Source organism: Ovis aries, chromosome 3, assembly GCF_016772045.2.
Source record: "Ovis aries strain OAR_USU_Benz2616 breed Rambouillet chromosome 3, ARS-UI_Ramb_v3.0, whole genome shotgun sequence".
Classification (NCBI taxonomy): Eukaryota; Metazoa; Chordata; class Mammalia; order Artiodactyla; family Bovidae; genus Ovis; species Ovis aries.
In genome coordinates this window covers 2,838,434-2,865,063 of record NC_056056.1, presented here as the reverse complement: position 1 = coordinate 2,865,063, position 26,630 = coordinate 2,838,434, and the positions used below count along the sequence as shown (strand labels likewise).

The following is a 26,630-nucleotide window of genomic DNA, read 5'->3' as shown; positions in this document are numbered from 1 at the left end:
TGCACACAGGGCCAGGCAGTGGGCACGTCTAAGAGGTGTGAAGCAGGAGCCACTGGGGGCCTGGGTACAGCTGAAGACCCCCGGCTGCCGGACAGACCCCCGTTCTCCCAGTGGGACCTCCCGTTCCCTGTGGGACCCGATCCAACTCTGTACACAGCTCCCTGGGCCTAGGGGAATGCGAGCTCCCTTCCAGTCCTACCAGGGACGGGTCACTGGGCCAGGCGCACGCGCCCCTGGATGAAGGGCCAGATGCGGTCAGCTGCATCTGGCGGGAGTCTGGCTGACAGGGCCATCCTGTCCCTGAGGGCAGGGGCCACCGCGGGGGGTAAACAGGAAGCCCTGCTCTCCCCTGCCCCGTGCTCCTGTCCTCTCCTCTGGCGGCCTGGCTCACACGCTGCGCCCAGCGCCCCTCGAGCCGCCCCAGATGCCCGTGCAGGCCTCTGCCAGGGGCTTGGTCTGTCTGCTCCTGAGCCTGCCGAGGCCAGAAGCCTGGCATTGAGGGCTCCCGGGAGGGTCCCAGGAGGCCAGGGAGGCCCTGGCTGCCCCCGCCACGCCCCCGGCCTGACCAGTGCGCTCTGGGAAGGTAAGAAGGCGGGACTCAGTCCATCACCCCCAGAATGCCTGCAGGCGGGCTGGGAGGCCACTGGACCATTGCGCCTATGGGCTGGGGAGTGGATGGGGAAACTGAGGCCAGCATGGGCCGAGGCTGCAGTCACAGGAGCCAAAGCTGGGACCGGAACGCCAGCTTTCTGACCGCACGGGGGCTCTGCCCTGGGCCCGGGTCTCCAGGCCGCCTGGTAGTGAGGGACTGACCCCAGCCGATGATCACCTCAGTGCCCCCTCGGGGTGGCACCAACTCCTTCCCCAGCTGATCCTGCTGTGGTGGTGTGCTCGCCGACCCTGGAGAGATGCCATGGGGGGCAGGCAGGGGACCTCCTTGAGGATGGGGTGGTCCTGGCCCGCCCCAGGTAGAGTCGCCTAGACTGGAACACAGAGTGAGCCCCCACGTCCCAGCACCCGGGAGCAGGCACCCGTGGGGCAGGAGGTACCCTACCCCCTGCAGGCCCCCAGGGCCCTCCTGGAGTCTGGCGGGGTATTGGCCAGAGCCGTCCTCTCCGTCTGCCGGCACTCAGCCCACCCTCCATGCAGGCAGTCCCTGCCCGTCCCCGACCTGCCCGGGGCAGGCCGGGACCTCAGCTCATCTCTGGCATCTGCCTGTGAGGCTCCAGGATCTGAGACTGGGGGATGCGGAGGGATTGAGGCCACAGGCCGGGCCGGGCTGGCTGCCGTGCGGGGCCCTGTAGGAGCTGCAGCAGGGCAGAGCTGGTGGAAGGGCCCAGAGCAGTGGGGGTCCCAGAACCAGTGGGCCAGGAAGACTGGGGCACAGAAGACCCCCCCCCTCCCCGCACTGCCTGTAATTCCATCTTTCAACCCACCATTCAGTCTGCGTGCTCTGGGTGCCCTTCCAGAAAATTCCCTAAACTTCCCCGTGTTTTAGATGGAGGGGGGCCCATTAGCTATTTCACAAGTTGGCTAATTAGCTGCTCATGACCTCAGCCCCCTGGGGCTGCCCCCTGGGGTGGGGCACAGGAGGAACGGGGGGGCCCTGCTCACCTGGGCTGAGCCTCTTTCCCCCTTGGGCCTCAGTCTTCCCATCCTTACACAGATAGGGCCGCGCCCAGCCAGCCCTGACACCCACTGTTCCTCCCACCCAGGGGCACGAGCTGACCCCTGGACCTAGGGCTGGGTCAGCATTAGGGTCTGGGCCACCTTCTGGGTGTGGGCAAAGCCCAACTTGGCCTCTAGTACACTCAGCAGGACACACAGCCCTCCTGGGCAGCTGGGCCCTTGGGTGAGAGAGCCAGGGAGCAAGGGCAGGCCACAGGGGGCTGGCAGGGAAGAGGTGGGGGGTGAGCCCCCAGACACCATCCGGCAATGCTTAAGGGCCAGCCACCTCCTCGGCAGTCACAGCCACCCCACTGGGGCACCTCACCTGACCCCCTGGAACAGATGGGGAAACTGAGGCCAGGAGAAGCAAAGGTCCTGTGCTGACCACAGCCTCGCCTACAGGACACCCTCCCAGGGGGGCGGGGAGAGAGCAGTCTGGGCTGACCGCCAAGACCTCCCGCCCCCAGCAAGGGTGGGCAGGCTCCCTCTGGCTCTCAGCACTCCGGGGGGAATTTTCCGATCTGCCCCAGCTCCCTTCTTGGCCAGGACGTCGAGCTAGGTGGGGTGGAGGGAGGGAAGGCTGAGCAGAGGTGCTCAAGGCCAGAGAAATGAGGGTGTCCAGACTGTGGGTGGGTGAGGGCTGAGCCCCGAGGATGGCGGGCTGGGGGCCTGCTCACCCAGGGCCCTCAGCCAGCCGTGTCCAGCTGTGTCCTCGGTCACTGCCCAGCTCCCCTGCGGCACCCACCCAGCCAGAGCACAGCCACTGGGGCACTGCCAGAAGGAGGGAACTGGGGGTCTGGCCTGAGGCTGGAGCACCTGGAGCGCCTGAGGGAGCACCCTCTGTGGCCACCCAGGCTTCCCCCACAATGCCCTCCCCAGCCTCAGGAGCCCGAGAGGCCAGGGAACACCTCTTGTCCTCCCCTAGCGAGGGCCCCCGAAGTGGGACCGGGGGCTCTCACCCTTGGAGCAAGGAGCTCACCGCCCCATTCATTCCTAGAGAAGGCCCTGGGCTGATGTCTGCGCTCCCTGCCTCTCCCCGGACCACGGCCACTCAGGGCGCCAGGAACCCAGGGAACAGGCTATTCTCAGACCCCCAGCTCCCTCACCCACCCGCTGCCTGCCCTGGCTGCTCCCAGCCCCGGGCCCCGCCACACACGTCCGAGGGCCTGAGTCACAGGACAAATGGGCCTGTCTGCGGAGCCCTGCCAGCCTGGTAGACCCCCAGCCTCAGGATTGCGCTGGGTGCCAGCCACGCCCAACACACGTGGGCCCCGTCGGGCCCCAGGGTCACCAGGTGGGCCCCAGCAAAGTCTGCGGCTGCTTCAGGATTAGACCCTGAAGTCCCCAGGGGGCAGCTCCCCCAGCCCTGCCCCAGCCACTCAGCCGGCCCCCGCCCCCCCGCAGCCCCCTGCCCGCCCTCGGCCTCCTGTTTGTTCACTGACAGACCCCGTTATCAGCAGGCAGCACACACAGGAAGTCCGGCCGGGAAGGGCCCATCCCAATCCCGATTTACACGGGATGGAGCATAAAAAGCCGCCCTTCCTCGTCCCGGGAGGAGCCTCCCTGCCCCGAGGCAGCCGTCCCCATGGCCCAGGAGCAGGCTCCCGTGGACCGGACAGGCGGGCGGCCTCCGGAGGCGCCTCGAGGTGGCGGGCGAGGGGCGGCAGGGCACACCCCCGGCCCGGGGAGGCAGCCGAGCCGGGGCGCAGGCAGCAGCAGGTACGGCAGGGGCGGCTCTGCAGGGACGGGAAGCAGGCAGGACGGGGAGAGCGCCCTCGGCAGGCTCCCTGACCACGGGCACCTGTGGGCTGAGCGCCGAGGGCTCTCCACTCCGGGGCCACCTCATCGGCACTCCTACTGGGGCCATCCTCACCTTGGCCAAGGGCACCCACTGGGGCGGCCCGGTCTGGACGCCAGCCTGGCCTGCTCCACCCCCGTTCTTGGCGCTGGGCAGCCCAGCAGCTCCGTGAGCCCTGGAAGGGGAGCCAGCGCGGTGGTGACCCTGCCGTCGAGCCCCTTCCTGGGCCGCCCTGCTCTCCCGGGGAAGCCCCTGGGGTCGGAAGCAGGACCCCCACCCCTGGCCCCACTGACCCCTCTTCTCTGGGACCTGTGTGTCCCAAAGGCATCCCCCAGGGGTGGGCAAACACCCCAAGGGTGCTGGGGATGGGCGCCAGAGGGGAGACGGGAACCCCAAAGCCGAGTCTGCAGCCAGGATGGGCCATGGGGGGAGCCCCCTGCCTTCTGTGGGGCTGGCTGGGGGTCGGGGAGAGGGACAGCTTGGTGGAGCACAGTGTGGGCATTCCATTGGCCCCCCTGGCACCCTACAGGAGCCTCCTACCCGGAGCAGCACAGGTCCCCAAGGGGGCACAGGGACCTTCCTGGGCCCTGCCCGTCCGCCCCGGCATGTATGACGAGCACCCACGTTCCAGCGGAAAAAGCAGAGGCTAACCCACCATCCAGCTCAGCAGCCAAGCAAGGACCAGCCCAACCAGCGCTCCAGGCCCCGGAGGTCAAAGGGTCATGTGACCAGCTTCAGGGGCTGGATGGGGGCAGGGGATGGAGCAGGGCAGCTTTCCCCTTTGTCCCCCCTAGGCCTGGCCTGGAACTCTTTACTGCCTGGGACTGCCTGCTGGGGTTGGAGGGAAGAGCTCCAGTGTCAGGGCACCCCCGCCCCTTCAACCGTCCTAGCATCCCAGCAGCACTCAGAGCATCTTCCCGGGGCCTCCAGGCCCCCTGGTCCAGGAGGGGGCTCCCGTCCAGCCACCTCGGGCCCCTTCCTTCTCCTCCTGGGCACCAAGGGAGGCCTGAACCGGATGCCCTGGAACTGCTGGCTCTGCCCGAAGGCCCCCTCCCCATGTACCCACAGGACACCCACCCAGCACCCCAAGCTGCCTAGAGAAGCTTTCCATCTGGGGGTCTCAGGATCCCCTAGCAATGAACACAGCCAGGCTGAGGGTGTGTGCAGAGTTGAATGACCATCCGAGGGTAGAGGTCTGCAGGCCAAGTGAAGGCTGAGGGCCCTCAGCGGCACGGACACTGGCCCCCCACCCCACCTGCCCTGGCATGTCAGGGGGATCAAGGCTGTGTGTCTGACCCACAGACCCTGGCACCAGGGAGGCACGAGCGGCCCCCACCACCCAGAAGAGCTGCTGCCACCAGCGTCCAGGGCATGAGGGAGCCCCCTTCCCCAGGTGAGTGCCCAGGGCAGCAGCAGGAACCTGTTACCTGCACACACATGCACTTAGGTAAACAGGGCCGGGGCTCAGGTTCGAGGAAGACACTGTTGAGACAGGCAGGCCCAGGGAGGGCTGGGATAATCCCCGTGCTCAAATGACAGGGTTCTCAGGAGGGCCGGCCGCCCCACACCTGGTCCCCACTGCGCTGGCCACACAGTGGGCCCTGCTGCCCACTCCACCACCTGGGGCTGCTTCAGCCCACGTTGCAAACGTGCAGAGGGGCCTGGACAGGAGAGGGGATGGCCCGGGAGCCCCCTGCGGAGGACTCCTCAGGGGCCTGAGGCACACTCAAAGGTGGTCCCAACTGTCCTGAACCAAGGCAGAGCCGGGTGGAAGCCCCACAGGCCCCCTGACCTGGCACAGTGGCCGGGAGCGAGGCTCAGCACACACCTAGGAGCCAGCAGGGTGCTGCTGAGGCCGCCAGCCCCATCTCACCACCCCCCATCTCAAGAAGTCTATGCGCCCGGGGGTCACTGCCGTTCACCCCACGTGTGGCTGCAGAGCAGCCGTCGCCTTTAGCCAACCCCTGGTGCCCAGTGAGCTGGCCGCCCGGTTGCGATGGCCATCCCCAGGAGTCGTTGCTCAGCCTGAGGGGTTCGAGAGCTAGCTACCCCCGGCTCGCGTGGGCTCTGCCTCCGGGCACCTGGCCGCAGTCTCAGCCCTGCGTCCCGGGGAGCGGGCTGGGAGGGGCGGCAGCGATCGGGGGCGGGCTGTGCGTCAGGAGCCCCGGTTCTAGCTGACTCACTGCCCGGCCCCGGGGGCGCCGTTTGCCGAGGAGCCTCAGTTTCCCAACCTGCGCAATGGGGGCGGGCGGGGGGGTTCGGCGCCCACCCGGGGCCCGGGGCGGGCTGGGGGCGGGCTGGGGGCGGGCCGGGCGGGGCGGGGCCGGGGCTTGGCGGGCGGGCGGGGCCCGGGCCCCTCGGCGCGGTGGCGGCAGCGGCGCGTGCGCGCCCCGGATTGGGCGGTGAGTGCGGAGGGAGCGGGGCTCCTGGCTGGGGGCGCGGGGACCGCCGCGGGCTGGGGGTGTGCTCACAGTTCGGGCTGGGGGCCGGGGGGCTGGGGCCGGGAAGGCGGGGGCCCTGGCCTCTCGCGGAGCTGGGGCCGCGGGGAGAGGGAGGGCGGGGTGGGGGGGTGGCGACGCGGAGCGACCGCAGGGAGCCCGGAGGTGAGCCGGCCCGGAGCGCCGGGCTCTGCCCCGCCGGCACCGACCCCCAGCCCAGTCCCCTGGTCCGGAGAATGGGCCCAGCGGCCTTGGCAAAGGGCGCCCCCTGCTGGTGACGGGTGACCCGGGCCCTGCCACAAGGGGTGGGGGGTCCCTGCGCGGGGTGGGGGGCGCTGCGGCCCCTTATCCCCCTATCCGGGCCCTGCGGCTCCCCCAGGACTTGGCCCGCAGCCCGGCGGGCCCGGGACCCCGCAGCCCAGGCTAGCTGTACCCTGAGGTGGCCGGAGGGGGTCACTTCCCCCTCGCTCCGGCTCCCCATGATGCAGGGGGAAAGGGGAGGCGTGGGGTGGGCAGTGGAGAGGGCGCACCCCCAGGGAGGCATCTCACCCCGCGTCCCCATGTCCACCACCCCTGGTCCTGACGTCCAGAGCACCCCTCACGGTGGAAGGGGGGACCCAGAGTCAGGCCCCTTGCTCTGCGGACTCAGTCTCCGCGGGTGGCGGCTGTGCGGTGCACCATCCCCCCCAACCCCGGGCAGGTGGGGGCAGGCTCCTGCAGACCCTCAGAGGGGATGGGGCAGTACTCCTTGTCATCCTGGAGGCAGCATGGGTCCCCCTTCCCTGCCTGCCGGCCTGCCCTGTCTCCCACCCCCGTGGGGCTGTAACTGCAAAGGGAAATGAGACTGCTCGCCCCCAGCGCAGGAGGCCAGAGCCAGCCGCTTCCTCTGGGCTAGGAGAAAAGCATGACTTTCAAAAATCCAGTCTCTCCTCTGAAAAAACACGACTTCCTTCCTAGCCAGCTTTCCATAGGTAGCGGAGGTGCTGGGTGGGTGTTTGTGGAGGACAGTTACGTGTGCACGAGGGGGACACCCAACTGCCCAGTGTGGGTGCCCTCAGGGTCTGCCAAAGCCGGGAGGCCCCTGCCCGGCGCTGCCAGCCCACTGGCCCGCCTCTGCCTTCCCGGGGCCCATTCCCAGGACCACCTTTCCCCCCTCATTTCAATTCTTGCCGGGAGTGCCAGGCCCCCAAGTGTGTGCCTAACAGGGTGCCCCCCTGCAGAGTTCATCCCCTGAACCGCCTGACGGCAGGATGTACCCCAGCCCAGAAACTGCCAAGAAGCAGCCACCCCCTACAGTCCCCAAACTAAATCCAGCACCTCAGTTGCCTGCTGCAGCCTCTGCCTGCTCGGCCACCCAGCCCGCCCCTCTCAGGCCACCAACAGAGCATGGGGGGGGGGGAGGCTCGCAGGAAGGACCCTCGTGCAGCTCTAGGGCTGGGCGGTGTGGCGGGTGAGGGCCTGGACCGAGCGCCCAGCTGAACCCCAGTGTGGATACAGAGCTCAGCGATGCTCGATGCTCGTGGTGGTCCCTGTCTATGGGACTGACCCGTCAGAGCCAGAGGAAGCTGAGTGCCAGGGAGGGAGGCGACTGTACCCAGACTCTGCTCCCTGCCCCCAGCACACGAACAAGCTCAGCTCCTTCCCGTGCCCTGTCCTTCGGGGGACCCTGGGGGGACCTCAGATGGTGCTCCCAGAGCAGGGGAGCAGCGCGCTCCCCAGACTCTTGGCACTCGGCGACGGCAGCCCCGCTCCAGTCCCCTTGGCTTGTCACTGGCTTGGCTTGTTGACTCTGGGCTAGGCTTTCTCTCAGTCCCAGAAATTGCTCTCTAGCCTCCCTGGCTCCTACCCGCCGCCAGGACAGGGATGTGATCAGCTCCACTGGCAGGTGGGGTGCTGCTCCAACCCCCCCACTGTCCGGGGCCTGATGGAGCCAGTCTTGGGAGGCCTGGAGGCGGTTTGCACGGTGGTTCAGGCCCCAGCATAGGAGTGACCCCTCCCAAGGGCAGGCCCCGGGCCCAACCCAGGAGGACCTCCTGCCTGCCGGGCACCTACAGCCCCAGGCTCCCAGGCCTGGCACATGAGGTCCCTGAAGGCTGCCAGGGCCAAGCCAGCTGGGGTGGGTTTCAGGCCTGCCCTGGATGCCCCATGTGCAGACCGAGGTTTGGGGTACAAGCTCTGCCCTGCTGTGGGAAGGCCCCAAGCCCAGCCAGGGGAGGGAGGGGTAGTCCCCCCTCGGCCCCCACCTTCCCGGGTGAACCTGACCGAGCGCAGCAGGGCCCAGGTGCGTCTCTCCCCAGGCAAGGGCGTCAGCTTCCATTTCCAGACCCCGATGTCCTGGCCCTTCTGTGGTCCAAGGGTGGGCTGTATGTGGCTAGTGAGGGCCAGCCTCCTTGTCCAGGTGGGCTAGGGGTGAGGAGAGCGGGCACTGGCCGTGGGGGCTCCCCCGCCATGGTGAGAGGCCCCAGCAAAGCGGCTGAGCCGAGCAGGCACCACGAGCCGAGGGGACCGTCTCTCCCGTGGTGCCGGCTTGAGGGGGGACCAGCAGAGGGTCTTACAGGGCTGCACTCTGTGCTCCAGGCCACCCCGAGGAGAAGGCTGTTCCACCCGGAAACCCGGGCCATGTGGGGCTCCCAGGAGCTGCTTCCGCTCTGGTTCCTGGTGCTGGCAGTGGGCAGTGCGGAGCACGTCTACCGGCCTGGGTGAGCCGGGGCTCGGGGCCCTCAGCTCTCCCCGGGGGCAGCCCCCAGCGTCCGGGGAGCTGGCATTTCCCTGCAGCCCCTGCTGAGCGTGCCATCGGGGAATCCCCTGCCCAGGTGCCCGGCTCCCCTGGGCTCCGGGGTGGAGGGTCCCAGCCCTGGGAGCCCCCTGCTGACTTCTTGGCCCCGTCTCTTCCCCCCACCCCCCGCAGACGCAGGGTGTGTGTCGTCGGGGCTCCCCAGGGCCCCATGTCCGAGTCCTTTGTGCAACGTGTATACCAGCCCTTCCTCACCACCTGCGACGGGTACCGAGCCTGCAGCACCTACCGGTGAGCGCCGCCCCCACTGCTGCCTGCCACACGCGAGCCCCGGGGCTGGGAGGGCCCCCGGAGGGAGACCAAGGCCCCAGCAGTGAAAGGCCTTGCGGAGGCTGGGTCCGAGTGTGCTCTGGAGACGGAGCCTCGTGTCACCTGGTCCTGGTCAGCCTCTTCCTGGTCCTGCCCTCTGGGCTCCAGGGAGCACCCCCTCCCCTTGGCAGCCCCCCGACAGTTACAGCTGGAGATCCTTCCCCTCCCCCAAGACCCAGCACGTCCCAGTCTGAGCCAGCATGGGCTGGGGGGCGTGTCGGGGGGGCAGAATCTCTCGTTCTTTGCTATGGGGATGTGATGTGGTTGGGAAAGATTCTATTTTCCATGAAGTTTTTAAGGACCTCTGATGGGGGACGGGGACAGGGTGGGAAGCCCCTTTCCCTCAGGGCCTAGAACCTCCCCAGAACAGGAGACTCCCTCCGAGGCACCACCTCTACTCCACTCCAGGCTCCACTGGGCTTCTGCCCACAGGGCAGCCTGGGTCAGAAAGGCGGCTTGGGCGGGGACCCCGAGGTGCCCTCCCTGGGGGTAGAGGCGCTCTGGGGGCACAGCTGCTGGCCTCATCCATGCTGGGGAGATGGCTCGTGCAGCTTCTGAATGGCACGGGGCCGGAGCCAGCCCAGAAGGCAGGCGGATGTGGTAACGGGGTGGGGAAACCAGGCCCCAGTGGGGGGGGCCCTGGTGGCAGCACGGAGCCCCCATCCCCCCTGCCGCCGCACCGTGAGGGCCATAGGCCCTTCTGAGCTGCCACTGCCCCCTCAGGACCCTCTACAGGACCGCCTACCGCCGCCACCCCGGGCCAGCCCCTTCCCGGCCTCGCTATGCCTGCTGCCCCGGCTGGAAGAGGACCGGTGGGGTGCCGGGGGCCTGTGGGGCAGGTGAGTCCCCGGAGCGCCCAGTGTCAGGGAAGCAGAGCCCAGCAGGGCAAGAGCGGGCCCTGCATGGCACCCATCCCCCGGCTGCACACCACCCCCAAGCGGGGCCCCGGGCACCCTCCTGCATTGCTGACAGGCCTGCCCACCCCCACAGCAATATGCCAGCCACCGTGCCAGAACGGAGGGAGCTGCGTCCAGCCTGGCCGCTGTCACTGCCCTGCAGGGTGGCAGGGCGATGCCTGCCAGACAGGTGAGGCTGCTACTCGGCCACCCAGAGGGGGAGGGAGCCCCCGGGCACCTCCCACAGGCCCTAGCAGCCCCGAGGGGTGGGTCTTGAGGGGGCTCAGGGAAGGTGCTCGGGCCTGACACCCCCTTTCCTGCAGATGTGGACGAGTGCAGCGCCGGAGGGGGCGGCTGTCCCCAGCACTGTGTCAACACGGCGGGCAGTTACTGGTGCCAGTGTTGGGAGGGGCACCGGCCATCTGTGGACGGGGCAGTCTGCCTGCCTGAGAGAGGGACCCCCAGGGTGACCCCTGACCCCGAGACAGGTAAGGTGCCTTCTAGATGCCACTCCTGCCGCTGTGCCTGGGGGTGGGCAGGGCGGGCCGGGGGAGCGGTGGTGATGATGGGGATCCTGGAGGCAGGCCACACCGTGGCTTCCCGCGGGGACAGTGGGGAGGGCCTCAGCTCAGCTGCCGCCACCCGGGGTCCCTTCGCGGAGCAGCCGGAGACACAGCACCTCCGCTGGTGACGGGACATTATTACTTTTGGTACGCGCTGTGACACTTCAAACTCGTACCGTGAGTAATAATGCGCCGTCAGCAGCCCAGCACGGAGTGCACGCACGCGCGGACGTCGGCCCAGACCACCCTGAGCACGGCGGAGACCCTGGCCCCCGGGGGGCGGGCGCGGGTGAGGCCCTGGAGGAAGGTGGGGCCGGGGCGGGACTCACACGACAGGAGCTGGGGCTGAACTTGGTCCCCAGGGCCAGGCCCCACACCGGGAGCCCCCCTGCATGGGGCCGTGAGGCTGGCCCAGGGTGGGGGGCGCAGGGCGGGGAGCAGGCCTCTCTGACTCCGCAGCTGCCCTCTCCAGGAGCGGACAGTGAGGTCAAGGAGGAAGTACAGAGGCTCCAGTCGAGGGTGGATGTGCTGGAGGAGGTGAGGCCCGGGCAGGGATCCCCAGGGTCAGTGGGGCTCAGCCTGGGAGTGGGGCTCCATGGGGGTGTCCTGGCGGAGCGGCTTCTAGGGTGCCCTTGGTCTGGGCACCGTGCCCAGCAGGCGATGTCTGGGACCCCAGGACGTGATGGGGCGGAGACCCCACCAAGAGCCAGAACCTCGGTCCAGTCCATGCCTTGCCTTTGTCCCTACAGGGACAGTGCCCTGAGGCCTTCCCACAAGGTCCTTGACCTGAGACCCCCTCAGAAGCCCATCTCCCCTCCCCCAGCCCTTCTGACCAGGGGTCCAGGCCTTGGCCAAGCTGGCCCGTGTGATCACCTGCGTCCACCAGCCTCCGGGGGCTCCCAGCGCAGCAGCCCCCTCTGGTGGACACTGCAGGGCCCTGCAGCTGGACCTGGGTCTGCGGGTTGGCAGTGCCTTGCTTGCTGGCCACCCTACTGTCCTTAAATCCTTACGGAAAGGACAGGGTGAGGGGCTGGCCCAGGGTCACACAGGTCTCCCCGCCGGCTCCCCGGGGCCTTGCCCACCCCACAGAAGCTGCAGCTGGTGCTGGCCCCACTGCACAGCCTGGCCTCCCGCGCCCTGGAGCACGGACTCCCTGACCCTGGCAGCCTCCTGGCCCACTCCCTCCAGCAGCTGGACCGCATTGACTCTCTGAGTGAGCAGATCTCCTTCCTGGAGGAGCAGCTGGGCTCCTGTGAGTGCTGCGGGGCCCGTGACCTCCCCCGGCCCCCAACACACACAGCCCAGGACCCCTGCTCCCACCCAGAGGTCGGAGGGTGGAGGGCGGGGCCGCCATGCGCTGAGTGGGTGGGCCTGGCTGGCCAGAAGGTGCTGAGAAACGGTGACCTCTGACCCCATCCCACCCCGCCCCCCATCCACCCACAGGTTCCTGCAAGAAGGAGGAGTGACAGGCCCGCCTGACCAGTCCTGGCAACCAAGAGCCTGGAGAGGCTCGCCCCGCCCCACCCCGCCCCGCCCCGCCCCTGCTGACCAGGGAAGCCCCAGGGCCCCCACCTGGGGCGGGGCGGAGTGAGGCTCACCCTGTGTGAATCCAGCCCCAGCCAGCCAGCCCCCTGCACCCCGGCCGACCCTCAGGGCCTGTGGGTCCACGGCCGAGGACGGTACGAGGCGCCCTGCCCAGGGCCTGGGGCCGGCACCTCTCACTAGGCAACCCTGTCCTTTGTCAGAATAAAGTGAGACTTGAACTGCTGTGTCCACGAAGGCATCTGGGGAGCGTCCTGAAGCTGACGGGCCTCCCCCAGGCCGACAGCCAGGTGCTGGGAGAGAGGCAGACAGCCTTGGAGCTGGCAGGGAGACTGCCAGCCGCTACCCCCCGACCCCGGGCCCCCCAGACAGGGTCTCGGTGCCCTCTCTCGTTTGTGGCTCAGCTGGTAAAGAATCCGCCTGCAGGAGACCTGGGTTCGATCCCTGGGCTGGGAAGACGCCCTGGAGAAGGGAATGGCTATGCGCTCCAGTATCCTGGCCTGGAGAACTCCATGGGCTGTACAGTCCCTGGGGTCGCAGAGTCGGACACAACTGAGCGACTTTCATTTTCACTCCAGTGGGGCTGGAGGGCGTGGTTTCAGTGAAGGTGACCAGCTGGCCCCACCCCCAGCCGGCAGCCAAAGAGCAGATCTTTAGCCTCCTTTCGACGTGCCTGCCCAACCCCAGGCGTGCCTGCCACCCCCAACGGAAGAAGCACTGCAGGGTGACTGTGGCCCCAACCCTGGCAGGAACACTGCCCAGGGCGACGGCTGGGCGCGGGAAGCGTGGGCAGCTTGAGGATGGGAAGCCGAGGCAGCCATGCCCACCCTCTGAGTGAGCACAAGTCAGCAGGCACTTCCAAGAGTTCGTTTATAAAAACAGGAGCAAGTACCCATTCAGCAGACTCGCTCCCCAGGGCGGGCGGGAGCCGCAGACCCTGCTTTTTGGCTCCCTGAGGCCCAGCTGGCATGAGCCACCGGGGGGTGTGAGCCCAGGCGTCCCGGCCCCTGAGCCCACCTCTCCCTGAGGGCCTGATGCAGGCCTGGGCAGGAGGGTGGGGCTTGGCCCTGCCCTGTCAGCCCATGGGGATCCACACCTGCTCCCACGCCAGACCCCAGAGGCACAGGGCTGGGCAAGGCCCTGCCCTCAGAGCTTGGGGGGCTGACTCTCCCTTGCAGGGACATCGGGGGGCCTGGACCCAAGGCAGTGCAGGAAGAGAGGCCCCGCTTCCGGGGGGGAAGGCTAGAGGGGACACAGTGGTGTCTGGTGGGCGGGGTGGGGGGGCAGCCCCTCTGTCCATTGTCCAGCCAGGTCCTTCCCTGCCCCGGGCCTCGCTTACTGGGCCTCCTCGGTGTCGGGCCCCAAGGGGGCCCCGTTCTCCTGGGGGATCTTGGATATGTGGAAGAAGCGCGTCCTCATGGCCCGATGGCAGGTGTCCAGAAGCTTGGGGACGTCGGCGACAGTGAGGCCACGGGTGGGGACGGCGTCCAGCACCTCCACCTGGATGGTCCCTGTGGGGGTGGGGTGGGGGCGTCAGGTGCCTGGGGGGCTCCTGCGGGGGGCCTCTCTCCCCCGTCTCAGCCGTCTGCCAGCCTCCCGTGGGCCTGGGCTGGACTGGGCTCTCCCCGACACCCTGGTCTCCGGCAGTTGGCTCTTAATTGAGAATCACTGACGCAGGCGCACACACGCTCTCAGGCACGTTCACAGCGGGTGTGGACGAGTGCCCGCTGCCTCGTGAGGACCACTCAGGCTCCAGGATATCCCCTCCCTCAGGAGGCCCCGGGGCAGCCCCCGCCTGCGATCCACAGGGGTGCAGGTGGCCTCGGGGTCCCGGGTGTGGGGCAGGCAGCTTCTCCCTTGGACCCCACTTCCCACCTGGGCACCAGGCACCCTCGCGTGGGGGTCTGGAGGGAAGGATGGAGGGAGGTCCTGAGCTCCGTGGCAGGGGGCGTGAGGGGCGTCCCCGGGTGGCTGCTGCCTGAGAGTCGGGCCTGGATGCACTGGTTCGGAGCCCACCCCGGGCACAGGAAGTGCACCCCTTAAGGCCCTTGGAACTGTGGGCACGGCCCAGCCCATGTGTGTGAAGCTGGGCCTCTGCCCACCCCTGGGAGCCCTGATCTCGGGGCTCAAGGCGGGGCCTCCTTCCTTCTTCCCCCAGTCACTAAGGGGCACGGCCTGGAGTGGCCCCCAGAAGCGGGGTCTGGGTGTCACAGGGACTGAGATCGGGTGGACGGGCCCCCATGTGGCAGGTGTGTGTGTGCAGGGGGGCAGAGGGCTACCTGAAGTGAAGAGCTTCGTCTTACAGCTGTAGAAAGAGGAGAAGCTGGAGTAAACCACGGGGACGATGGGCACCTAGGGACAGCAGAAGTGGCAGCCTGAGGGCGGAGCCCAGCCTGACCGCGGAGCCTGATCCCCAGGGACGAGCTCTGCCCCCATGGCCCCTGTGGCCACCGGGCAGGCATACCACTCTGCCTCAGAGTGCTTCCATACACTGCCCTGGGACACCCTTCGTGCCCTGGGTGGCCCCCAGTCCGTAAACTCATCCTGCACATCTTCCCAAGTATCCCCTCCTCCAGGAAGACTTCCTGGGTTGGCACACATCCACCGGACTCACATTCCACATCCCCCAAGGGTCCCGAGATGACACAGGGCCCTGTCCAGTTTAGCCAGAGGAGATAACTGAGGTCTCTCTGACCATCTCTTCCTTCCCAGCCTCTCCCCCGACCCCAGGGAGGAGCCAGGGGAGGGGGCAGGGCCTTCCGGTTTTCCCGGAAGACTCCAGGGCCAAGTCCACGGTGGTGGTGCCAGTGTCGGGAATGGCACCTGGGAGTAATCATTAGCCCTGGGGTGGGGGGCTGACAGGAAATACGCTGCCTGGCGTCCTGGCTGAGGCTGCCCTGGCCCCACCATCCCCCAAGGCTCCGCTCTTCTCTTCTCTCCCATGACCCCCGCGACCCCTTCTCCACCGCAAAGGGATAGAGACACCAGCCCCGGGCCTGCAGCAGGGGTGTCCTCCTCCTTGTGCTCAGGCAGGGCGGGGATCAGAGCCCAGGCTCCCATCCCCAGCCCCAGCCGCCCCTCTCTCTAGCTCCCCCACCCCCCGACCCCGGCGCAGGCTGGGAGCTTCTGGAAGGAAGGCTCTTCCAGCCTCGCTTGGGGCCACCAGGGGGTGCTCGAGGCCACCTGTCACAGGTGAAGCCCAGGAGATGGCAGAGCCCTGCCCAGCTGGCAGCCTGACCCCGACCAGGCAAGAAGAAAGCTCCCCCCTACCCCGATGGCTTTCCCCTGCGCACAGCCCCCAGCACAGGACCGGGGGATGAGACAGGGCACCCGAACCCACCCGGAGCCCCGCCCCACGGAGGGACATGCCCCAAGCCTCTCCCGCCATCCCCCCGAGATCCCCAGGAAAAACTGTACCCCTAGAAGTCAAGGACCAGAGCAACACAAAGGCCCGTGCCGGGCTCTCCACTCACTCTGTCCTGGCCCCTGTGAGCCCTGGTGCACACCCCACCCCCCACCCTCCAGTCCCAAACCTGCCCCGGCAAGGGGTGCAGGGGGACTGAACGCGGTCTTGGCAGAGCCCTCCCGACAGCCCAGTCAGTGGGCCTTCTTTACGCCAACCCCAGCCCCCCTCGCCCGGCCAGCGGGAAAGCAAGGTGCTGGAGCTCCGTGGGCAGGTGTGGAGGTGATGAGTGTCATTCCAGCTGGTCCTGGGCTGACCAGGTGCCAGCCTTCACGCTCAGAGCGGCTAAGGGACCCCAAGGACTGCCCTCCACAGCAGCTCACAGACAGGTGCTGCCTGTCCAGAGGCAGGTGGTCCCCGAGTGCCAGTGGCCCCGGACGGCCGGGAGGTCACCGTCAGCTGTAGGCCAGCCCGGATGCCCTTCCCACCCCGGCCGCACCAGGAGGCCGCAGCCCCGACGCACCTGGGCCTGGATCGCCAGGTAGAAGGCGCCTTTCTTGAAAGGCAGGAGATCCCCATTGTCGTTCCGCGTGCCCTCCGGGTAGATCCACACTTTGAGCTGTTGAAGAGACAGGAGGCTGCACCCAGAAGCCAGAGGCCGCCAGGGAGGCACCCACCCCTGGGGAGCCCCCCTTCTCAGCAGAGACCACCACCGCTGACAACCGAGGCCCCACGCCTGGCTCTTCCGTATGCGACTCACAGACACGCAGCGATCAGGCATGTTCTTCTGCCGCAGGGACTGACCCTCAGGGCCAACCTGACACCACGATCGGGCATGAGTGTCTACAGTACTGGGCGCCCCAGCCCCGGGCACCCACCTTCTCCCTGACCATGCGCTCGCCCACGTCGGTCATCACGCTCATGGCCGTCTGGGAGCGCTGCCGGTTGATGAAGAGGACGCCTCCCAGGTACATGATCAGGCCCACAGGCCCCAGGAAGAGCAGCTCCCGCTTGGCGATCTGCACGCAGCGGTCAGGGAGGATCTCCATGAGGCCTGTGGGCGCCAGACGCCAGGCAGGGACAAGAGGAGACGGCACAGCTCAGGGGCCACTCCCCACGGAGAAGCGGGCCAGCCCTGGGCCTCGGGCACCTCTGGACCCTGGGCACTGTCTGGCCTCAGCTTCCCAGCAGGGGGGGCATTGCAGCAGGGCCCGGGGCCCCCCACAGGCTGCCCAGTCCATTACCCACCAGGTCCAGGCACTACGCAGGTCCCTCCCTTCAGTGTCAAACCCCCGCCTGCCAGCTCAGCTGGGTCCAGCCTCCACCGAGTAGGACAGCAGCCTACCCCTACCCCCGGGCAACTGGGGAGGGTCAGCCCTCCCGCAGAGCCCCCTGCAGCCCGGCCTCACCCATCATGTCCAGGATACTCTGGTGGTTGGAGATGATGACGCAGGGCCTGTCCTCGTCCAGCGTCTCACGGCCTTTGACCTCAAAGCGGAGGCCATATGCGTACTTGAAGGACCGGACGAACCAACTGATGATGCTGTGGGGGAGACAGGCCCTGTGAGCAGAGGGCCACTGCTCCAGCGTGACGTGGGCTCTGCGCACACAGCCCGGAGACCCCCCAGCCCACCCTGGCAGGCTGGCCACTGACCCTGAGCCCACCTTCCCCTCCGAGCGCCTTCAGGTCCTGTCCCTCAGCAGGATGGCGAGTGCCCCCCTGCCCCCCACCTCCCCAGCCGGTGACATGAAGGTCACATGGAAGCAAGGCCTCGGGGACCCTGACACCCAGCCGTGGGAAGGATGCCCCCTTCCACGTCCGCGTACCCGGATCTGCACCTGTCATCCAGCCTCCACCCCCCGAGTCCCGCTTGTCACCCCATGCTGGGGGCCCAGCTGAATGGCGGGGATGGAGGCTGAGAACCCCTCGGGGCTGGGCGAACTCTGTTCTCAGCCGCATCAGAGACCGAAGGGGCCAATGTGGAGAGGCTGTCCGCAGAGGAGGCTGGGGCAGGGGGGCCCCCGGGAAGTGCCCGTCCCTCAAGGCAGAGCCGCACCCAAGCAAGGGAAGCGTGGGCACCAAGCGGAGACCTGGGCGAGGAGCTGAGGGCTGCTTCCTGGCTTGGAAGAGCTGCTGCTGGGGAGACCGGCCTGGCGGGCACCATCGAGGTGACATGGCCTTCACGCCTCCTTGTCCTACAAAGCAGCAGCTTGCCCATTCCACACACACACACACTCAAGGTCATACAAGGATGCCAGCGGAGCCAGGATGTGCACGGTCCCTGCTCCCGGCAGGAGGCTGCCCTGGGCACTCGTGACCTGGAGGGGCCTATCCCTGCAGGAGGTGACGGGTGAGGGAGACCAAGTGTGTCCCTGTCTTTGGGTAGCTGGCTGGCAGGGAGGTTGACACTGCACACACTTGGCACGGGACCGGTGCCAGTCAGGGGTCAGTGCACACGGGGTGGTGGAGCCTGAGGCTTGAGGTCACTCCTCTGCCGCTCCTGCAGGCCCCCTGGGTCCTTCCCACCCGTGGGTGGGTGGGGGCTGAGGGTAAGCTCCCAGTGACCCAAGAGCTTTCCACTTCCTGCACAAGATTTGTACACACACACACACACACACACACACCCCACCGCCAGGGAGCTCTTCACAGTCTTGACCGGGAGGGAGGCCTTTTCCACTCCAGCCAGAAGGGCCTGGGCCCAGAGCTGGTTCTCAATAGAGCAGAGGCTCAGAGCGGGGCCACTCAAGTCTTTAAAAGTGTTGGTAAAATACACACAGCACAAGATTTACCCTCTGAGCTGGTTTGAATACGCAGTTCAAGTGCAGTCACGCTGTACAACTGCCCCGTCCGTCCCCAGGACTCTCTCATCTTCTCAAGTCGACAGACACGCTATTCCCATTACACACACACGCCCTGCCCCGGGCCCAGCACCCACCTTCTGTCTCTGTGGATAAGACTCCTCTGAGCCTCACATGAGTGGATCTTATTGGCTCTGCCTCTCTGTCTGAAAGGCAGGCTTGCATCTGGCCCACACAGCCTCTCTCCCCTCCTCCTCCCACGGCACAGGCGGGAGAGAGGCGCTCCGCGAGGGAGGCAGCTGAGCCCTGGCTGCTCGCAGTCGGGCCAGCCAGCCTTGCTGGACCTGGAAGCTGGGCCGTCCTCCTTAGCGCTAAGCCTCTGCCAGCTCGAGCCAGGCCTGTCCCTTTGTCCCCATCCGGCTCAGAGGTGCCCCTGGCTGGACACTCTCAGGAGACCTCGCCTGGCCATCTCAGCTGGGGAGCCTCGGGCTTCTCGACTGCCAAGAGATGGCTTCTAGGGTCATTGTGAAGATTGACTGACCCAAGGAGGGGGCGCAAGCAGGCCATTCACGAACAGGATAAACGTGTGTCGTCCAACAACACAGAAGCACGCAATCTCACTAGCCATCAGAGGAAATGCAGACTGAAACGAGAAGCCCTGTCCTCTTCCTTCGGATCGGCAGAGGACAGCCGGATAACGGGAGGTGCCGGCAGGTGTCGGGAAACGGCCCGAGGCTGCCGGCAGCGGTGGGAGGCCGCCGGCAGCGGTGGGAGGCCGCAGAGGTTTCCAGAGGAGGCCAGGTTGGCAGCACCTCGCAGAGCCCTTAGGAAGCCTGAGGTTTGCAATCCTCTTCTGACAATTGATCCTAAAGCTGCCGACGCACAGGCGCAGTTGGGATCAGGGAAAGAACACCTCGGGGTCCCCGTGGGGTCAGCCGAGATAGGGCTGCGGCAGAGGAAAGAGCAAAGATCCCTATGTATTTGCTGCCAGGACAGTTCCCGGGACTTCTAATGCAAACCTGTCATTTGCATTTCCCTGCCAAGCTCACAGGCAAAGTCCCAGGCTACATCTGGAAAGGACAGTGGGTCACTCTCTGGTGGTATCTGCTGGCTCCATTTTTCTTCTTCTTAAACAGTTGTGATGAAGGACCTCCCTGGTGGTCCAGTGATTAACAGTCTGCCCTTCCAATGCAGGGAGGCCTGGGTTCGATCCCTGCTTTATTCCCTGATTGGGGAACTAAGATCCCCCATGCTACCTGACTCAGCCAAAAGGAAACAAATTGTTCTGAAATACACATAACATAAAATCCATCATTTTAAACCATTTACACGTGTATAATGCAGCTGTCCCTAACTTCCGTCTCCAGAACTTCTCTATATTTCGTTTTCGTATCTAATTGACAGGATCAGTATTTGGGGGTGGGGGGTGATGAAAGATACTGTATATACTGTGATCACAGTATCCTGTGATACTCAGCCTAGCAGGGGCCTCTCCCATGCCAGTTGAGGCAGACCTCCCAAGGACCAAACGGTTCCAGGAGGGATCGACAGGCCCAGGGAGCAACTCGCAACATTTCACAAATAACTGCACTCAAACTAAAAGACACCGCCACTGACATAAGTATAGGACGCTGCAAAAGAAAGGGGCATCCGGGGAGCAGACAGAAGCAAGCGACGCTCCTCACAGGGAGGGTCCACCAGTCACTCCCTGCAGGGGGGTGGGCACAGGGGTCTCGCTCTTCCTTCTCCTACTGTCCCATCTTGTCAAGGTTTTCTGTAAAAGTGGTAGGGACGTCGTATCATTCTCACAGTGCTTCCTCCAAGAGGAGGGAGGCCGCCCAAGCTGTGCAGAGGCTCCAGGGCCCCGGGGAAGGGAGAGCCGGTCTGTCCTGGCCTGAAGTGCAGCACATGTATAACCGCAGGGACTAACGCCCCACACCCACGCCCGAGAGCCGGCGCTGCACGCTACCTGCCAAGCCTGCTCGGGGACAGACGCCAGCTGTCTAGTTTCGCTCAGACAGTAACCCCACAAGGTCATATACTCCTGCACCAGGGAAGTGGAGGCTCAGCAAAGCCGAGCGACTTGCCCAGAGTCACACAGTGGGGAAGCCGGGACGGGCTGGAGCCCGCCCCTAAACCTGACTTTGGAAAACTGCATGGAAAATGCCAGGCACAGGCCCACCTGGAGGCGGGGCGATGGCTCCAGGGTTGCCAGGTGAAGGGTTCTAGCTCCTCGGCAGGCCTCCCCTCACCCGCTGAAGGGGCTCTCTGGCCCCCACCCAACCCCCAGCAGGAGGGGCTCTGCCCTTCTCTCCCAGCAGGAAGCTCTGAGCAGCTGCCCTCCCCAGGCAGCCAGGCCTGCCCAGCCCAGGCCTCTTCGGAGCCCAGCTGACCCCAGTGCCCTTCCCCACAGGAAGCAGGGCCCCAGCTTCAGGGTGGGAGTCCCAGGTGTGGGCAGGGATGTTCACACCCCAGCTCCAGTCCTGCCTTCCCAGGGAGGCAGAGCCAAGGCTGCCTGAAGCCAGGTGGCCCAGCCTTCCAGAAGCACTGCAGGCAGCTGCCAGGTGGATGACTGGTGCCAGCTCTCCCCGCAAGGCAGGGGGGCCTGCCCCCCTTTCCAAGACCCACAGGGGCAGTGATCTCCTTAAGCAGAGGCGCCATCCTCGCCCCTTGTGGGTCTTTCTCAGGAGCCCTCCACTTAACCCTGATCGGGGCCGCTGGCCTCGAAGGAAGCGCCATAAATGTGTGGATTCTCGGGGGCCTGGGGCCGAAGCCCTGGCAGCCAGCCTCCGTGGACCAGCCGTGCTCATCTGCGGACACCCGGACCCCGCCCCAGCTCTGGGTCAGACAGGGCCTGACGCTCCTCTCACAGCTGTGACCTTGGGCAACGGACTTGACCTCCCTACACTTCTTGTTTCCACTTGTGAGATTGGAAGGTCGTGGAGGGGTCGAGCTAGATGAGGGGGGCCCTCCACAGACAGCGGCTATGTTGGCGACAACGCAGGCAGAAAAGAATCCAAAGTAAATGAAAGAAGCCCCTCCCCCAGCCGGTACCTGCTCCCGGCCACTGGGAGGTGGTTCAAGGTCAGGTCTCGGCTACCTGCTGAACTTTGCCCTCAGCCCCGACTCAGGCTAGACAGCTCTGGGGAGACCCAGTAGCTATTTCGGCCAAGTGGTGCCAAGTCCTCAGCCAGACCCCGTGGGCTTTGCCTTACGACTTGGCGGGGGTGGATGGGGGTGGTTGGGGGAACTCACTCGGGAAGGCCCTGCCAGGAGGGCAGGCACACAGAGCCATCGGTCTGCTCAGGGGACAGGAGGCCCCAGCATCAGATGAGCCGGAACACTGGATGGTGAGGAGCTGGGGGCGCTAGCCTCTGCGGGTGCCCAGAGGTGCTAACGGGGGCTCAGGAGTGGTGTGGAGGCCAGAGGCCTGTAAGGAGGTGGGGCTGCGAGCAGTGTCCAGATCTTGGGAGCTCTGCTTCCGGGCCTGCAGGAGTCCGCCCAGGGGGAGGGCTGCCCCCACCCCAGGCCCTGGCTGCAGCAATGCCCATCCTCAACGTTCTGAGCAGGTGGGGGCTCCACCGACCCAGCGCCTCACTCTCCTGCCCCCGACCCTGTAGCCTAGCTGCGGCCCCTGTCCTGGTTGCCTGGAACGTGTGAGAGAGGAAACTCTCTGCGTTAAGGTACTGTTATCTGCTTTCCTGATCCGACATCCAAAGCCAGTTCTAACATGCAGGGCTATCCTGGGCCTCGCTCTCTTCTCTGCCCAGCGGGTGTGATAAGGGCACTTGCCCCCAGGACGAGGACCCAGCCCCGCCTGGCACGCAGGCCCCCGCCAGTCTGGGAGGGGGTCCCTGGCCCCGGCCCCAGCGTGCTCGCAACAGTGCCTGCCTCTGGCCCTCCGCTCCCAGCGCTGCCCAGCACACTCAAAACTCACAACCCAGTGACAAAAGCCTCCTTGGCTGCCCCATCACAGAGACAGGCTGCTGGTTACAGGGAAGATGGGAAAGCGAGGGGGTGGGTGGAGCTGAGCTGTCCCTCCTGGAACTTAGGACTTCCCCGAGCCTGGTGTGCAGCCACAGTGCTGCCCCCGGCCCCGATGCTGGGTGAGACAGAGGAAAAGACCCACCTTGAAGTCATCCTTGAGCTCTGCAGCTCAGGTCTGCCACATCCTAGCTCTGGGACCTACCAGTTGCCTCCCCGCTGCTCCAACCCCCGGAGACATGAGTTTCAAGCTGCTTCTCTGCGGACTCATCCATCAAATGGGACTAGGAACAACCCCTCTCCCTAAGGATGAAGCATCTGCCAGTGCATGGGGGTGCAAGACAGAACTGATGGGCAGAGTCCTTTCTGGAAGTCAGGGTGAGACTGGAGAGGGGGGCAGCCAGGCACCCACAGTCCAGCCCAGGACGGGCCTGAAATGAGGGAGCCTGTCCACACGGTCCCCAACCTCACCTGTCCTCGTGCGCCTGTCCCTGGAGGGGCACAGCGCCTAGAGGGACACAGCGCCTCCACGACCTCTGCATTTCTCAGCCCTCCACAGCCGCGTCCCTTGGGGAACTCGTGTTCACAGGGACCCTCCTCTCTGCCATCACTGGGGAGTCGTGGGTATCATCACTATGACCCACCCTGTGGGACCTGGGGCTGCAGGGGAAGGGGGCTGTGGGTTCCTAGACCCCCAGGCCTGCCTCTCTCTGGGGAGGACTCAGCACCTCTCTTATGTCCTGGGTTGGCCTGTGCAGAGCCTGAGTCAGGGGCTGCCCCAAGGAAGGGAGCTCCCTCCTGAGCTAAGGAGGACGTCCCAGCAGGCCCGAATCTCATGCGAGGCTGGGGGCCAAGCTGGGCTCTGGGCTCGGGGAACAAGCCCGAGGCAGCAGAGGCCACGGGGCCGGCTAGGCCTGGGGTGCCAAGTGCTGGTCAGGTCGGCCTGCCAGTCCACCATGATCAGAAAGGGTGGCTGTGACTTCCAGTCTGACCCCGGGGAAGCAGCTTTCAAGCCCAGGCCTGGAAGAGCGAGTTGGACCTTTTAAAGACAACACAGAGCCAGGGAGAGAGAAGGTGACCGCTAGGAACGCCTGCTGCAAGCCTGCTCCAGGACCCGCTTCCCACCTGCACGCAGCGCAAGCCAGGCTCAGGGTCCCCTCCTGCCTCAGAAACAGACGCGCCACCCTCGGGCCTGGCCTCGGGAGGGCAGCTGCCCCTCCGAGGAGCCCACCAGCCCTTGCTGCCGGAAACCACCCCCCGCCCCACTCTGGCTGGCTCCCACCCAGCAGGTGCGGAACAGACACAGGCTGTGAGCCCACTGTCTGCAGGGGGTCCCAGGGCCTCAAATTCAGGTCAGCATCCCTGCCGGCAGGGCCCAGCCCTGAGGAACCCCCTATTTCTGGATACAAGCCTTCCCCATCCCAGAGAGCTGACTGCTTGGGAAGACAGCTGGAAAGGCAACAAGTGGGCCACCCCTGTGATCTCTGCTCCCTGGGTTGCTGCCCTGGGCCACGTGGGGTCGGGGGAGGGCAGGGTGGGCACTGGAGACCCATGGCCCACCCATCAGGCTTCCCCACTCTTAGTCCTCATGCCCACTCCTGGGGCGGCGGGAGCCACAAATTCCTGAAAACAGCCGTGAAGAACTGTACAGAGCAGGCCAGTCTGGCAGCGTCAGCCTGCTCGGATGGACAAGGCCAGGAAGGGCAGAAAGCCAGGACCCCTCACCCCTTGCCCTGTGAGCGCTGGGGTGGTGGGGGCCTCAGGGACCACAGTATTCCCACCCCAGGCCACAGCCAAAAGACCATCATTGCCAAAGCCACAGGGTGGCATGTTAGCAACGGCCTCTCCCCATCGGAATCCGGGGGAAAGGGCCAAGGAGCCCCTCTCGGGCCACTGTGGCCTCCCCAGCCCCTACCCTTGCCCGGGAGAGATCTCCAACTCTTCCTGTCAGCCCAGCCTGACCCCCACCCCAGCAAGCTCCCCAACTCTGGGGATGGGAGGAGGGGGACATCCCAGCCACCACTGCATTTTCCCCTGGCTTAAAGCTGGACCCCAAGGGCCAGCAGTCCCCGCCCAACCTCCCGCGGCTGGAGCCACCACACCTTCCTAAGCGGAAGGAAGGGGCTGAGCACAGGTGCGCTCATCGCCCGACAGGTGGGCGGGCGGGATGGCAGGGAGGAGGCTGAGACACCCGGGCGCGACGGTGCACGGCGGCGAGCCCCCACCCCCGCCACGGGGAAGCGGAACCGAGCCTCTGCCAGCCCGGCCCCGCCGCATTCCTCTCGGAGCCGCCGGCACCCTGCGCGACGCCGAGGGCCAGACCTCTGTAAAGCCCTCCGTGCCGGCCCCTGGCCGGGGCCCCGGGGCAAGGGCGCGGGGACCCGGCGACGCGGGCTCCGCAGGCCGCAGCCCCCCCCCCCCCACCCCCCAGCGCGCTCCCCGACCCGCTCTCCCCTCGGGCGTAGGCGAGCTCCCCCTACTCCTGGAGCCCTGGAGAGGCGGCGCGGCAGGAAGAAGGGAAAGGACACGCGAAAGTTAGGGAAGCGGAAGCGGCCGCCCTCCCCGCGCCCGCCCGGCCCCCTTGCCTCATGTTCTCCACCGTCCGGCCCCCGTGGCGCAGCAGGCAGACGACCGCGGCCACCGCCGAGGCCGTGAAGCAGAAGGCGCAGTACAGGCCGATCTTAGCGTAGAAGCGGGCCGAGCGGCTCAGCTGCGCCAGCAGCAGCAGCAGCAGCAGCGCCGCGATCAGCCACGGCCACAGCTCCATAGCCGCGCCCGGAGCCCCGACGGCGCGGGCCGCGGGCTGCCTGCCTGGGCTCCAGCCGCGCGGGCTGGCGGCGGCGGCGGGCCCTCCTCCTCGCCCCGCCCGGCCCGCGCCCCTTATTGCGAGGGCGGAGGGGCGGGGCGCCCGGGCCGGCGAGCGCGGCGCGCGAGGGAGCGGCGAGGTGCGCCCCGCCCGCCCGCGTCTTCCACACCCGCCGCGCGGTCGCCGCCCCTCCCCGCCCCTCCGTCCCGGGACGGTGCCTCTGCCCGGGCGCCAGGCCACCCTCCGCCGCTGGCGCTGCGCCCGCCCCCAGCCCCCGCACCTTCGCAGCGTGTGACCTGGGTCGTGGCACCCCGCAGACCCCCCCACACCCGGGCCGGACCCCATCCCCTTCCGCAACCGCCGGCACCGCCCCTGAGCCCAGACCGCGACGGCGCGTGCCAGCCCGGTCACCGCACAAAGGGGCCCTTGAGCGGCGCCCGGTGACGAACCGATAGCCTGCCTCTTCGGGTCCCCTCTGGCGACTGCGGGGAGACCCAGGCTTGGGGGGAGCGGTGGTCTGAAGACGGGCTGGGTAGGCAGGAGGCCAGTGTCTGGGCGGGGCCTGGGTGCCGAACGATAGGCGCCAGGCCAGCAGGTTGTCTCCTGCCCCAGGTGTCAGGCTTGCCCAGGGATCGGGCGACTGACTTCAACTCAAGCCGGTGGGCCAGCCTGGCAGGGCAGTGGTGCGGCCAGCCTCTGGCTTGCAGGGAGGAACTCCAGGTCACCCCTAGGGGACGACCGTCGACAGATCTCAGAGCAGACCCAGGTCACCCCTGGGGGGCCGTTGACAGATCTCAGAGCAGACCTGGGTTGTAACACCAAGTTTCCCTCGTACATGAGTGCCCTCCTCTTGCGGCCCCTCCACTGCGGCCCCTCCACTGCGGCCCTAGGCCTGGGTTTGCTACCATTGACCAGTGGCCTCACACGTGGTGCTTGGAGGCCTTCAAAAGGTTGTTGTCAGCCTCTGCGCTGTTTCAGATGCTGGGGCGTCTGTTGCTGAAATGCTTCACTAAAGCCCCCAAACCGCTGTTTTGGGTGACAAGTACAAAATCGCCCATCACGGGATGACTGGGCGGCATCAGGCCCAGAGGGACGAGGGCTTCCCCGAGGAGAGTGGAGGAGCCTGGGCACAGGCGTTCTCGCTCTTCACGAGGGGCACGTCCCTTCCCCTGGGCTACACCCGTGCATGCTTCACAGCAAAGCCTGTGGCCCAAACCCCTCGGCACAGGGAAGCCGCGCAGGCTGAAGTCCATGGGGCTGCAAGAGTCGGATACAGCTGAGTAACCGGGCGGCGACCAAGCAAACGCAAACGCCTCTACCCGCCTGCATCAAGTCCATGAGCGTCTCCCCGACCTTGGAGGAGGCCTGAGAGAGCTTCCCCGCCCAGGGAGGAGGGGCGGGCACTGGCACCACTGGGCCCGGGCTGCCGTGGGGCTGACGGACTGCCGCGAGACTCGGAAGAGAAGGTTTCGGGGAGTCAGGTGGGCCCAGGACCACCAGCGGTGTCACGGGGTCCCCAGTTTCTCAGCTGGAGGCCCCAGGGGGCTCTTGTTGAGGTATGAATCCTGTCCTCAGAAACCCCGCCGCAGACAGCGCTGCTTTGCCCGAGGTCCTGTGGCCGCCAGCGCCA

At 66.8% G+C, this 26,630-nt stretch overlaps 2 protein-coding genes across 8 annotated transcripts; one reads left to right on the top strand and one right to left on the bottom strand.

Annotated features, from left to right (window-relative positions):
* Window positions 1-389: 389 nt before the first annotated feature.
* EGFL7 (EGF like domain multiple 7) lies at window positions 390-12,229 on the top strand. Of its 7 annotated transcripts, XM_042245438.1 has the most exons (10): window positions 390-583; window positions 3,996-4,859; window positions 8,482-8,603; window positions 8,813-8,929; window positions 9,731-9,846; window positions 9,998-10,093; window positions 10,227-10,391; window positions 10,939-11,003; window positions 11,556-11,718; window positions 11,910-12,229. In XM_042245438.1, the coding sequence occupies exons 3-10, from the start codon at window positions 8,524-8,526 to the stop codon at window positions 11,930-11,932; spliced, it is 825 nt and encodes a 274-aa protein (XP_042101372.1). In that variant the 5' UTR covers window positions 390-583; window positions 3,996-4,859; window positions 8,482-8,523; the 3' UTR covers window positions 11,933-12,229. The 7 variants fall into 7 exon arrangements, with proteins under 7 accessions (XP_042101372.1, XP_042101374.1, XP_060267623.1 ...); XM_042245440.1 differs by lacking the exon at window positions 8,482-8,603; XM_042245439.2 differs by lacking the exons at window positions 390-583; window positions 3,996-4,859 and adding an exon at window positions 5,792-5,868.
* A 631-nt stretch (window positions 12,230-12,860) lies between these two features.
* Window positions 12,861-25,079, bottom strand: AGPAT2 (1-acylglycerol-3-phosphate O-acyltransferase 2). The gene is made up of 6 exons (XM_015094112.3): window positions 24,780-25,079; window positions 16,821-16,954; window positions 16,290-16,465; window positions 15,935-16,030; window positions 14,288-14,360; window positions 12,861-13,519 (listed from the first exon to the last, which is right to left on the bottom strand). The coding sequence occupies exons 1-6, from the start codon at window positions 24,959-24,961 to the stop codon at window positions 13,344-13,346; spliced, it is 837 nt and encodes a 278-aa protein (XP_014949598.2). The 5' UTR covers window positions 24,962-25,079; the 3' UTR covers window positions 12,861-13,343.
* Window positions 25,080-26,630: the final 1,551 nt, after the last annotated feature.

Bases quoted from the DNA above. Each gene is read 5' to 3' on its own strand.
- EGFL7 (XM_027966158.2), top strand. From the start codon at position 3,187: ATGGAGCATAAAAAGCCGCCCTTCCTCGTCCCGGGAGGAGCCTCCCTG. The intron at 8,930-9,997 runs GTGAGCGCCGCC...CCACCCCCACAG, and splicing joins CGAGCCTGCAGCACCTACCG to CAATATGCCAGCCACCGTGC. The intron at 10,094-10,226 runs GTGAGGCTGCTA...CCTTTCCTGCAG, and splicing joins GGGCGATGCCTGCCAGACAG to ATGTGGACGAGTGCAGCGCC.
- AGPAT2 (XM_015094112.3), bottom strand. From the start codon at position 24,961: ATGGAGCTGTGGCCGTGGCTGATCGCGGCGCTGCTGCTGCTGCTGCTG. The intron at 16,955-24,779 runs GCAAGGGGGCCG...TCTCCCCCACAG, and splicing joins CGGACGGTGGAGAACATGAG to CATCATCAGTTGGTTCGTCC. The intron at 14,361-15,934 runs GTGCGTCGGGGC...TGCTGTCCCTAG, and splicing joins ACCTGGCGATCCAGGCCCAG to GTGCCCATCGTCCCCGTGGT.